The 13,160-nt window shown below is 44.1% G+C and overlaps 1 protein-coding gene and 1 long non-coding RNA gene across 2 annotated transcripts; both read left to right on the top strand.

Moving 5' to 3' along the window:
* Positions 1 to 4,776: 4,776 nt before the first annotated feature.
* On the top strand, positions 4,777 to 5,907 carry LOC139835990 (uncharacterized). Its single transcript, XR_011751547.1, has 2 exons — positions 4,777 to 5,085; positions 5,375 to 5,907. It is a non-coding gene; the product is annotated as an uncharacterized lncRNA (long non-coding RNA).
* A 3,485-nt stretch (positions 5,908 to 9,392) lies between these two features.
* On the top strand, positions 9,393 to 11,727 carry LOC127331921 (heat stress transcription factor B-4b). The gene is made up of 2 exons (XM_051358157.1): positions 9,393 to 9,933; positions 10,821 to 11,727. Exons 1-2 carry the CDS (start codon positions 9,655 to 9,657, stop codon positions 11,511 to 11,513), a joined length of 972 nt encoding a protein of 323 aa, XP_051214117.1. The 5' UTR covers positions 9,393 to 9,654; the 3' UTR covers positions 11,514 to 11,727.
* The last annotated feature ends 1,433 nt before the right edge of the window (positions 11,728 to 13,160 follow it).

The following is a 13,160-nucleotide window of genomic DNA, read 5'->3' as shown; positions in this document are numbered from 1 at the left end:
GTATATTGCGCACGCATGCAGACTAGGTTAGGATGATAGCCGAACTTCCTAAATGCCAAACAAATATAAGTAAACTACCAGGCCATGTTAAATTTGCATTGCACACACATGCAAGACCCTGATCTGGAAATGCGTGCTTCAAGGAGCTAGACAGAAACATTCACATCGCGAGGACCATGCGGTAGGCTGGCCGATCAGGCTGCTATTTCAGCTTGCAGTAAAGAAGTTGTATCCGTTTGGACCAGCTACTAAGCTAGACAGCAGCTGTGGCGCTGAATGTTGCGGCTTTTAATCCACCTAGCACTACTACTTCAGCAAGCAGGCAAGCCTGAGGCATCTCAGAGCAGTTCAGGGCTCATTATGTGATGGAACCACCACCGCGAATCATAGCAAGTGCAGCATCTCCATTTACTTCCATTTCCAGATATGCAACTCATGAACTCTGAACTTACACCGATAAAAGTGCTATGAAAATGCTCTTCTTTTCGACCTCAAAAAATTGGCTCAATGGGTATTGCCTGGTTTAAATGTCCCTACATGCTTCTTAAGAACATGGTCTTTTTGTGAATCATGGTCTTGCATCTATACATCACTAGCCATTTTGTATAAGCTGGAACATTCATGCACATTTTTTTGTCATGGTGCTCACAGTTTAATATGTAGATGCTCCTTTTCTTAAACCCTGAGTTCATTGAGTCCATGCATATATGTTTCTTTGACTGGTAGTGGTTGGTGCTCTCTTAAAGCTGATCTTGCATCTAGGAGCTATCTATGTGTTAGTACTTTTTTGAAACCCTGCTTGCGACTTTAACTACTATGTTTTGTTCCATAATTTTTGTCGTGATTGTAACCACGAACAAAAATTACGGAAGTCGGAAGGAGTACTGTTTACTGTAGAGATGGAAGCGAGTCAACATTAGGGTACCTCTACCCTCTTTATTGCAAAAAATGAACTAACTTTTGCAAAATGATGACAAAAGTTAGTCCATTTTTGTTAAGCTAAAGAAGGTAGAGGGTACCCTAATATTGACACACTTGCATATATAGTTTACTCTCATTTCCGGACAGGGTGTTTCTGCACCCGGGTGCATATGCACCCTTTATTTGAAATGCATTTTAAACATATTTAAAAATATTAAAAAATACAAAAAATGTCTCGTGTATATCTTGACATGTTACATGCTCACAAAGTTGTTTCAGCGAAAACCGACATGTTTTGTGTCTTTGTAAAAAAGACAATTTTTGGTGCTAAAATAATCCATTTGTCGAGACATTTTTTGTCTTTTTTACACAAGATATAAAAAAATTCGATTTTATGTGAAACTTTACGTGCGCACATAGAACATGCCCCTACATGCAATTTGTTTTTCTAAATTTTTAACTCTTTGAAATATGTTTTGTAAATACCGGGTGCATTTTGAGTTTCCACTCATTTCCAGGCTTTCCAGCTCTCTTTTTTACCAGCACACGGTGATTCCTCTAGGGTATAGAAGAAAGTTAGGATAGGTAGAGTAGCCAATGCAAGAAGAGCATGATTAGATTCGGCAAGAAGGGGTAGGAAATGGCTAGCAAACTCTATGCATGGGGCATGTGGCCGTAGGAACAGTAAAAAAACTTGTTTATTTCTATCCGTTGTACTGCAATGGATGGATGCATCCAGGCCAGACCGGCCAAACAGTAAATACACAGGCAGATGAGCAAACCTATGAAACTGTTGCCTTCTGCGGCCAGAGAAGAGAGGAGATGGAAGAGAAGGGAAGGAGAGGAGGAGGCGTTGGCGCATGTGACACCATGTGGGAGCAACAGGAGACCGAGCAGGCAGCGAGAGTCCTTGGCCATGCAGCTGTGCTGTGACCCTGGCTGAGATCGATATACTAGCGTACCACACTATGCATGATAGTGTGTGTGTTGTGTGTGTGTGTGGAGAGAGAGAGAGAGAGAGAGAGAGAGAGGAGACACCCATATCATACTGGTCTGTGGTCTCTGTGTGTGGGTAGGGGAGAGGGGAAAGAGAGGATGATACACTGCACTGCACTGGACTGCAACACTCCCCACAGGCCACGCAGTGCTCCAGATTGGTAGCTACGATGCGCAAGCTCGAGTTTAAATGAGAGGAGAGAGATAGTAGAGATTGGAAGCTTCACGGATGCGAGCCCTGGCGTGCACTCACGTGTGCAGTGCACGAGCCTGGACACGCATGCTCTGCTCCCTTGCGTCCACGCCCATGACGCAGGGCCATCCGCAGCCGCAGGCAGATGATGGGCTTGATTGTTCCGGCCACCTCGCGCCGTGCAGGCAGTCGCCCCACCGGCTGCCTCTGCACCCTGCCTCTGCCTGCCTGCCCGCCTCAAAGCCGTAGGAAATGGCGGATGACGCTGCCGTGCAACAAAAGACTTGTGGCCATTGTCATCGATGCATGCTCCTTTTCTTGTCCACTAGAGAATGCGAGACTTAGCAAACTAGAAACCTTTCAGTTCTTGCTTTGATTATTTAGATCAAGACATTTATGTTTGTCTGTTTGCTTAGTTGTTTGTTTGAAAGATTACTGCAAACTATGTTTACTTAGGGGTCTCTTTGGTTTGAAGGTTTCCAAAATACATGAATAAGACAAGCATATGAATAGGATATCATGACACGTTGAATCCCATGGATATTGAAAAATACAAGAATGTGTGATATATGTTTGATTGTGTCCCAGGAGAAATGGAAGGAATTTTCCGATTTTGTGTTTGCCATAGTTATCAATCCGATCTAAGGGAAATTCTCCTTTGGAATTGCATACAAACTAGAAACCTTCAACTGCCTGCATGCCTGTCCGCGTCCTGCCCCCGTAGGAAATGCGAGATTTAGCCAACTAGAAGCCTTCGGTTCTTGTTTTGGTGCTTTAGATTAAGGAATTTATGTTTGCTTGTTTGTTTGAAAGATCAATGTGAACTAAGTTTACTAAGGGCCTCTTTGGTTCCAAGGTTTCCAAAACGCATGAATAAGAGAAGCGTATGAATAGGATATCATGACACGTTGAATCCCATGAAAACTGAAAACACAAGAATGTGATATATGTCGTTTGGCTGTGTCCAAGGAGAAATGGGAGGGTTTTTCTGAAGGGTTTTCCGATTTTGTGTGCGCGATAGTTGTCGATCCAATCTAAGGGAAATTTTCCTTCGAAATATATGTTGTTTGGATTTGCATAAAAACTTGATCATAGCGAGAAATTGCACATGTTCTAATTCTACAAACAAAACAAACTACATGGAAGAAAAATAATAATTCTCTAAAATGCCTATGAAACTCCTTTGAACCAAGAGGCCCTGAAGTTCTATATCATTTGGGGCGTTCTAGCCTCTAGGTTCTGGTTGGGTATGCACGTAAGCCGTTTTTCATATCCAGAAGCTATGTTTTTGCCTTCACATGTACACAAGATAGATCATTCATGCACAGCCTTAGCTTATCTAGGTAGAAAGAAACATCTAAATCTAGTGTTCAGAGGCACCACCCACCCATGGCAGAACATGACAGAGGAGAGTGATGTGTAGCATCCACATGTGTAAGACCTTGGGGAAAAGTTATATAGAGGAGTGGTGGTAAATTCACATCTTTACAGCCCTCCTTTATATGCATGCATGCACAGATCGATCGACTTTAATCAGTTTCCACCTTAATGCTCTGACCTCTGTCTGACCCCTCCTCCTCTCTTTCATCTTTCCTCTCTCTGGGAATGAAAAAGAAGGAAAATGTTCTCTGAAAAGCTTCCTTTGTCTATCAAACCTCCCCGTCTTTGGAGTGTCTTTTTCTCCTTTTCCATTTTCCTAGATAAAAGAGCTCTTGTGCATAGATGTTGTGAAAGAAGAATCTAAGCCTTTTGTACACAATGCAACCACGGCAAAAGATTTGATGATCTCTCCGTCCATGCATCTACCCAGTTAGCTCTAGTTCTAGAGTTTCATGCATTAGTGTAGTAGTGACTAGCTAGCAGTATACACCAAGGGACAAACATACAAACATCCCTAATAAGAAACCTGGAAAGATGTACTAGCTGTGGACCTATACATGCACGTCTGAGATCTGTGCATGTAGTATGTGCCAGTACTGTGCTGTACATAACCATTCAAGTCTAATCTATGTGTTCATTGAGCTAGCTGTAGGAAAGCATAAACATCTAGATCTCTCTTTAATCGAGTGCATCTAGTTGATTGTCTAATCCTCCACAAGGTTACTGCAGGTTTGTGAGTGGCAATCATGCTAAAGTCCAAGATGCAGCTGTTTTCTATGCAGCCTTGAGAGCTGGGACTGAGAAGGCAGGCATATACACGTCTCCGGCCGGCCTCTTTGATCACATGAGCTAGCTCTACACATAGCTTAGGCAAGACCAAACGGCTCATTACAAGGTGGTGCTACCATGCATCTTCGCTGAGTATTATATACGTCTTCATTATTCTAGTAGCATCATCTCTCAGTTCATTACACGAATACAGATGTGTTGTTTAACATGAAGACAAGAGTGTTGCAGCAAATCGCATGCACAGACTTTTATAATTAAGCACCATGCACAGTATCTTTTGCATGCAAGGCGCGATATGATAAACAACTGAATGGTTTCAGAGGAATCTTGAAACGACAGACATTTGTGGAGCACGATATTGTCTAGAAAACTGGTTTTTAACGGCACCTAGCATGTATGCATGGTGTCATCAGGATGATGATGAGATAATGTGGGCCTGATCTAGAGAAGAACATGACATTCTTTTCTTGTTTCACATCTCACTTGTCTCTACGTTGTACATATATATTTTATATGAAATTTGATGATCTTTCTCTCTCTCATCAGGTTTCTCCCTCTGCCCCTACTGATTATTTTATGTATGTTTTCCCAGTCAAAGATAGATCTAGACCTGGCCGCAAATGCAGTGGGCCACATGTGGGGATGGGGAAAGGTCATGTGATGTACTCATAAAATGTCTACTACAAACACATCATCAGAGCACAGCTTGTCATATATGGAACAGAATCTTCCATAATATTCAAACTCCATAGCCAATCTCAACATCACTGCAAACTATAAAGCAAATATATAGTTTTATCAGACAGGTATGCATGCTTTTGCCTCTAGGTCTAATCATCTCTCTGTATTCCCTTCACTCCTAGCTAGTCTTGTAACTTGCTTCTTGCTAGTTATATATGAGTTCTTTCCCTTCCTGTTAGATGTTGGCCTTTTCTTTCTTGGTACTTAAAGCTATAAGCTCCTATAGTGCTATATACATAGCTGTTGCACACACGTACTCATATGTAGCCACAGGCAGTACCAGTAGTGTACTGAATCAGGCTATATATATGTAGCTGCAACCTGTTTTGACACATATGTATATGTTGCTTGCAGCCGGTGGCATCTTGATGAGTACTTGCATGCCAAACAAAACCCTAAGCTAGCTACTAGCGGCGCTGCGTCTATCTATGAATCTGCTATACCACCGGCCTGCACGGCAGCCCTGGCCTGGATCTTGGGCAAGTTTGACTGAGCCGAACTGGTGCTTCATCGATTCACTGCTTTATTTTGCTTGGAACTGTGGAGAAAGGGATTGTACCATGGATAGAAGTGAGGAGCATGCACAAATCCAGCTAACCCCTGCATGCAGAGTGATCTGATCTCACAAGGCCTTTGAACTTTGGGGTTTTACTCACTGGTCACTGTGCACATACAGATGCAGTACATGATGTGTGTGTGTGTGTGGTGTTTGCACGTCGGGAGTGAAGAGCTTTGGTCCTCCGCTCCTTTGAATGCTGTGGTTGAAAAGTTGGGGTAGAGGAATGTTTGTTTGCTTGCACATTGATATTGATGATGATATTAATGGAAGCAGCAGTAGCAGGAGCAGCAGCCTTGCAATGCTGCGGCCAGTGGCAGCTAGCTGATGATGAAGTGGCGATGGAAAATGAAGTTGCATCAAAAGTGGATCCCCAGCGAGGCCAGTCAGTGAGATCAGATATCGCCATTGTTACTACTCTCTCACCAGTCACCTGCATGTATATTTACTCCTCTCTCTCTCTCTGCATTTTTTCTTTGCTGTGGGATGCAAGTCACGGGCCTGCCTTGAGAGGTGCCGGTCACCATGCACAGGGCAGGGAAAGTATCTTTGGCTGTTTCGCAACTAGACATGTGTACATGTCTGCTGCCTACAGTGGTGTGCATTGGGCACTGGTGCAGCTGGAGAGAGGGAGAAGAAGAACAATTTGGTCACTAAATACCACGAGGATACCGGCCGGCCGTGCAGTACAATCCCTCTTCTCTTCTCTTCTTTTTCCATCTCCCCCAGCCTCTTGCATCGCAGCAGAGAGATCTTACTTTTTCTTACTTTTCTCTCTCACTTTTTACTAATATATTATTTGTTTGATGATCAGCCTGCCTCGACCCATGGATGGATATGACGTGTATCGACCTTTATTGCAAAATGTTCTCCTGTTCCATCGTGTGATCACATCCGTCGTCGCCCGTACATCCAACGGAGACTTTCATTTTGGAGCTATCCGTTGAACGGGTGATGGTTTTAATGCCCATTTACTTCTGGTGGCTAAAGAAAATTCTATATATCCTTCCGGTCCTTCCCCGCTCCTTTTTGCCAGGATATACTTTTATATGAATTCTAAGAACATCTCCAGCCATTGGGGCTCCGCAGGCCTAAATCTGGCGCTATTTAGCGCCGGATGGATGTAATTTTTGGCATGGGGAGCCTATTTTCCGAGCGGCGAGTTCAGGATAGATGCTTTTTTTTGACAAATAACGGCGAATTCAGACAAAACAAGGCGAAATTCGTTCAAACATAAGCGAAATTTAAAAATATTTAACATATATAGGCGAGTTCGTACATATATAGGCCGAATTCGTACATATATTTGAATTCGGCCAGATGGAAACATAAACTAAAATTGAAAAACGGCGTGCCGAAACGACGTCGGCGCCGACGAGGGAGTTGCCGGCCTCGATGTGCGTGAGCACACCGGCGAGCATGCGGCCCGGCGCACCCCACCAGCGGCGTTGGCCGTCGGCGTTGTTACACGGTGGAGAAGGGGGAGGACCATCGTACGCTGCGAGTTCCCGTTCGTGCCGGAGACAGAAGAACTCGTTCGAGGCGTCGTAGTTGTCGGCGAGGTACCGCTCCTCCGCGCGCTGCTCCTCGCTGAGGGTGACCCGCACAGCAGCGTCAATAGCGGCGTCGAGCTCGTCGCCTCCCACCGGAAGCGGCGGGATCGGGATGCCCCCCCCCCCCCCCCCCGCGCTCAGGCGCCATCCTCCGGGCACGCGGAAGTCCGGCGGCGCCGGGTAGCCCGCCATGTGCAGGAGTCCCGCCTCCCACTGGTGTAGGGAACGGTGGCCGAAGCCATTGTTCGCCGCGCCTTCGCTGTGGCCCGTCATTGCTCGCTGGAGGCGGATTGGGGAGAGAAGAAAGGGCTGGGGAGAGGTGGGGAGAGGAGGAAGACGGCGGTGCTGAATGCGGCCAGACGCGGTAGGTTCCGCGATAAATAGAGGGAGCCGCGCGTGAATCCGAGGCGACGACATTAACTCGCCGCGTGGAAGCTACGCGTCCGGCGAAGACTGACCGGCGGCAGGCTTTTGAAGCGCGCGAAAGACGATTGGCCTCTGTCGCCGACAAGTCGGAGCCACCATCCGCGCGGGAAGTTTTCTCGAAGTTTCCAGCGCTTTCGTTTCGTCCGGACTCCCCGAGCGCTCCGGGGGGGGGGGGGGGGTGACCTGGGCTCGCCGGACGGATGAAAGCCCAAATCCGGGCTAAAACGAGGTTCCGGGGACGCGACTGGACCGTTTTCGTCCATCCGGATGAACAAAAAGGGTCCTGGGGGCCTTCCCAGGGAGACAGCTGGAGATGCTCTAACCATAAGTACTGGCCAAAATCCTTGATAATTAACTCTGTATAGGTCCTTTTTGATTCCTTCATTTTTGGAGAGTTTAATTTCTTCAAAATATCTCGTATGTGGGTCTTTCAATTTGGGTTTAGAATAAATAGGGATTTTTTTCCCTAAGGGGTCATTTGAATAAATTTATATTCAGTGCATGCATTGCTACAGTTTCCTCAATTTTTCTGCAGTGTATCAAATACTATTTCATGCTAATTTGTATATTTTTTTTGAATCCTATGGCCTATTTAATTCAAACGTTTTTTATAAGAATTAAGTAGAATTAGAGTTCCCTATAATGAATTTTAGGATTTATTCATCAAAGAGTTGTTATGAAGGATTCCTTTTCATTACATTTCCTTATTTTTTTCCAAGGGTTCATTTTCTCTCAATGTGAAAGAGAAATCTCTGTTCACTAAAATGTCTTGCTACGATTTCCTTACTTTTTTCTTTAATGTGTCAAATACTATGTGATGCTAATTCTTATAGTTTTCCAATCCTATCGCCTATTTGATTCAAAGGATTTTCTTAAGAATTTTCGAGATTTGGAGTCGTCAGAAATGTTTTGAAAGGGAGCTGATTGATTTGTAGGCTTGAATCCTTCATGATTTTTATCAAGGATTCCATTTCAATACATTTCTCAGGAAAATTCCACCCACTCAAACGTTTTACAAAAGCATCTTTTTTTTCCTTGTGTTGCAATTAATTAGTTTGATTAAAACAACATCCTTTTATAATTAGAATCCTTAGCAAGTTTTTCTACTTGGATTGCTAGCGTTGAATCCTCCTATATTTTTCTTCTAATGATCCCATACACTATATTTCATAGGTAAATTTCCATCTATTCAAACTCTTGGGAAAATCCTTTATTTTTGTTGTCATAGAACCTAATAGGCTTTGGGTAAACACAATCTTGTTTAAATTAGGTAGACATGCCACTGTATTTTTCATATTCCTGTTTTTCCAATCTGGAAGGTCCAAACCTCGTGGATCAAATTTGCAGGAAAATTTTAGAACCAGAAGAACATCTCGTGCTAGTCTTTGTAAACCTTGGCCATGGTGCCTATGTTTTGGTGGTTCCCTCTGGCGAAGAAAGGCGGTTCCGAAAAACTCTAGTCTTGATCATTTGCATTACATTTTAGGAGGAAACTAGCAGTGTTACCAGAATATGTGTCTATACTTTACAGCCATATATAATTCTGTAGAGATCTGCTCAGTCTCATTGTCTTTGGACGATACTTCCAAAGCTGGTGCACAATGATTAATATAACATGTAGCACATTAGGAATATAACAAACCTGCATAAATATGCTTTTATAATATCGATCCTTCCTTCTCCTTTCCAACATCACTTTGAACTCTCTGAAGCACACCCACGTACACAGCACTGCTCGTGCACGGATATCCATGCATACGCATATATAATGATGAGATGGAGAGGGGGGCTCTCCTGATCTAGTTCTAGCCTAGAGAGAGAAGTAGAGAAAGAGGCCGGTCCAGGCAGCAGCAGCAGCTGCGTGCGTGACCCACACGAGAATATTTGGAGGCGTTCGTGGGGGCGTGGCATGACTCATGTGTGTGTTTATGTGTGTGAGTGCGAGACAGTGAGACTGGAGATATAGCTAAAGAGAGGCAGCCTTTCTCCCTCCTCTCGCTCACTCTCTCTCTCTCCCTGCTCCTCCTGCCTTAGCTTATATTGCTGCTCCTTCCTCTCCACCCACCTTGACTCCTTGAGCTAGCTAGAAGCACAAGGCCATGGCTTTTCTTGTGGAGAGGTGCGGGGAGATGGTGGTGTCCATGGAGATGAGCTCGGCGGCCGCGGCACATGGTGGCGGTGGGAAGCCGGTGCCGGCGCCGTTCCTGACCAAGACGTACCAGCTGGTGGACGACCCCTGCACCGACCACATCGTGTCGTGGGGGGAGGACGACGCCACCTTCGTCGTCTGGAGGCCGCCCGAGTTCGCCAGGGATCTCCTCCCTAACTACTTCAAGCACAACAACTTCTCCAGCTTCGTCCGGCAGCTCAACACCTATGTATGTACATGCATCCACATCTAATATATATCATGTGTGTAATCTTCTAGCAAGTTGCTTTTTTTTTTTTTGGATTTCCTTCTAGTCAGTCAATTAGGGTCTGTAAGCGAGCCTGATGCAGCATGTGTCCATGATGCATATGTTGCTTGTGTTCCTTGCAAGTTCTTTTGTGGTTTGGTACTTTGGTCAAAGCAGATTTGCATGGCCTTCAATTCAAATATTTGTTCCGTTGGTATAAATATTTTGTTTCCTAGAATGTGACCAGCTAGGTGTTTGCAAAAGTTTCTTGTTTTTATAAGATTTTGTTTGCGATGTGCATGGAAACTTGTAAAGCTACTATACAGGTGTGAGTGTGACCTTCCAACTAGAATCCTAATTTCTTGTTTCCTAGTTTGGGACAAGCCAGCTGATCATATGCGCATTAATCTGCCACTGTTCTTTTGTTGAATGGGATTTAAACTTGTTCCCCACTTTTTAGTTTTTATGCTGTGTTTCTTTTGACTGCCATATATGCAAAGTAGAAGATGGCTCCGGTACTACATTAATTTGTAATCAGTTTCATGACAAGATAATAAGTGAGGGTTTGGATTGTTTGTTTGTTCGTTTGAAGCATTACTACATATATATACATCTCAGCATACAGTCTCCACTCCCATCTACCAATCATTGGTAGAAGATTGACACTATGCACACATGAGATATATACATGGTCGATGTACATACACTGCAATGCAATACGTTGACACAGTGCATGACATGACTTCATAGTAGAACAGCAACACTGAACATTCAGCTACCAACCATCACTCGATTTTGAAGCATTGATTGTTAATTTACTAGCTTAGGAGTTTTTTGTTTGTTCATCTGGAAATTTTTGTTTGTTGCAGGGTTTCAGGAAGATAGTGGCCGACAGATGGGAGTTCGCTAACGAGTTCTTCAGGAAAGGAGCGAAACACCTCCTCGCCGAGATCCACCGGAGGAAGTCGTCGCAGCCACCTCCGCAGCCGCTGGTGCCGCACAATGCTGCCTACCACCACCATCACTACCACCTCGGCAACACCTTCTCGCCGCCGCCGCCTCCGGCTACTCATCGTCACCACCACCAGCCGGTGCTGTACCACCAGCACTTCCAAGAAGAGCCGGCCGCCACCGCCGCCATGGCCCACGGCGGCGTTAGCAGCAATGTTGGCGGTGGCGGGGACTTCATGGCGGCGCTGTCGGAGGACAACCGTGAACTGAGGCGGCGCAACTCGCTGCTGCTGTCGGAGCTGGCGCACATGAAAAAGCTTTACAACGACATCATCTACTTCCTGCAGAACCACGTGGCTCCCGTCACGAGCCCCTCGTTGTCGGCGGCAGCTTCGCAGCGGCACATGCTACTCCCTGGCGCTGGCGCAGCGTCTAACTCATGCAGGCTGCTGGAGCTGGACCTTGACCGACCGGACTCCCCGGCGGCGAGGGAAGATGACGGGGACACGGTGAAGCTGTTCGGCGTGGCGCTGCACCACGGCAAGAAGAAGCGGGCGCACCAGGAAGAGCGCGGCGACGCCGTCGTCCATGACATGGGACGCGAGGTCTAGGGCGCCTGAGGCGGTGCTGGTGCCGTCGCCGTCCAGGGTGCCAGTGCCGGCTACCTTAGCTAGCTCGATCTCGATCGATCGCACGCGCTTGTACATAGAGATCTCGCTAGAGATGAGGAGATGAGTAGCTCGCTAGCTAGGCTTTGATTTTCCTTTAGCAAGTGTTTCTTAGGACCAATCAAGTCGATCATGAAGTAATTTGCTGCTTGCTGAAGTCCTTGCACCATTCTTGATCTGCTCTTTGCATTGACATGCTCTCTAGCTTGTTGGTGATGCAAAAAATAGTACCTAGGTGCTCAACGTGTCTATTTTTTCGTGAACATCAGCATGTAGGAATCAGTAGCTCTGCATATGTTATCAACCTTATCATCCAAAATGGGTAAAACTTGGTACTTCATTAAAAACTCAAGTAAACCACAAAAATAAAACCTTCTTGGTACAACAAGTATATATTTCCATATAATAATTTCAAACCATGCATATATTTCTTACATGATCATATTTCTCCTATGTGGTATAAATAGGAGAACTAAAGAATGATATAGTACTCTCATGAATGATATTATCATCACACACAACAAGTTTAATTGTTTTATCCTCCCATAAGCTAGTAACAATTACTAATCATGGAGGATTATCAACCAAAATAAGACCATCATCTAAAGCATTATCATATGGCATATCCAAAACATACTCCTCATTATCATCAAAGTCATTATTTGAAACCATAAAATCAATAATAAGCATATCATTATCAGATTCATCATAATAACAAGCTCCATAAAATACCATAGATTTTGAGTTTTAGAGTTACCATATCATGTGTTGATGGTAAGGGTGGAGGTTCCTGCACATACCCAAGCTTATGTGGGATCATATCTTATTTATTGTATTCCTATTCTTGGGGTTGCATGGGCATCACCAAGCCTTTTTTTTGCCATATTCCTTATTTTTATCCACTCATGCCATAGGCACTATTATTTCACTTGGGAGATCATCATCTTCACTCTCTTCCTCATCACTTTCCTCTTCTTCGCTTATGCTTTCACCATTTTCCTCCTACAAAAAGTTAGTACTCTCTTGGGCAGAAGAGATATATTTTTATAGCACACAACATAAGCATTATCACTAAAAAAATTTGTGCAAATTCAAGCATAAAAGAGCTTATACCTTTTGATTTAGTAGTAAAAGCACAATTTTCAGATTTTGCATCAATAAAAGAGTCTATCTCATTGGAAACCATATAAACAACAAGTTTCTCTATTTATTTCATCCCTAAATGAGAATCATTCATCTTATGGTGGGTTTCTACGATGTGTTTTATGAAATAGCCAAATTGAAATCGAAAATGTTTAACATAACATTGCGGAGCAATAATTTTTATCATGAAGTTCAAGCAACCTTTCAGCCATATCATGCAAAACTTCCAATAGTTCCTCCATATGTGTTTCCCTTCTTTAGAATCTTGATATTCTGAAATTAACATAGATCTTTCATCCATAGAGAGGTTCTAAGAAGACCCTCCATAGTTAGGTACACACAGTTTATGTGTTTTTTCATATGACAAAAGTAAATTCAAAACTTAAATTAAGTAAACAAAACTAAAATTCAAAATGAAAGTAAAGTAAAGAAAATCACAACCAAGTG

Source organism: Lolium perenne, chromosome 2 (genome assembly GCF_019359855.2).
Source record: "Lolium perenne isolate Kyuss_39 chromosome 2, Kyuss_2.0, whole genome shotgun sequence".
Classification (NCBI taxonomy): Eukaryota; Viridiplantae; Streptophyta; class Magnoliopsida; order Poales; family Poaceae; genus Lolium; species Lolium perenne.
The sequence above is the reverse complement of the archived record's forward strand: the minus strand, read 5'-3'. Positions and strand labels throughout refer to the sequence as shown.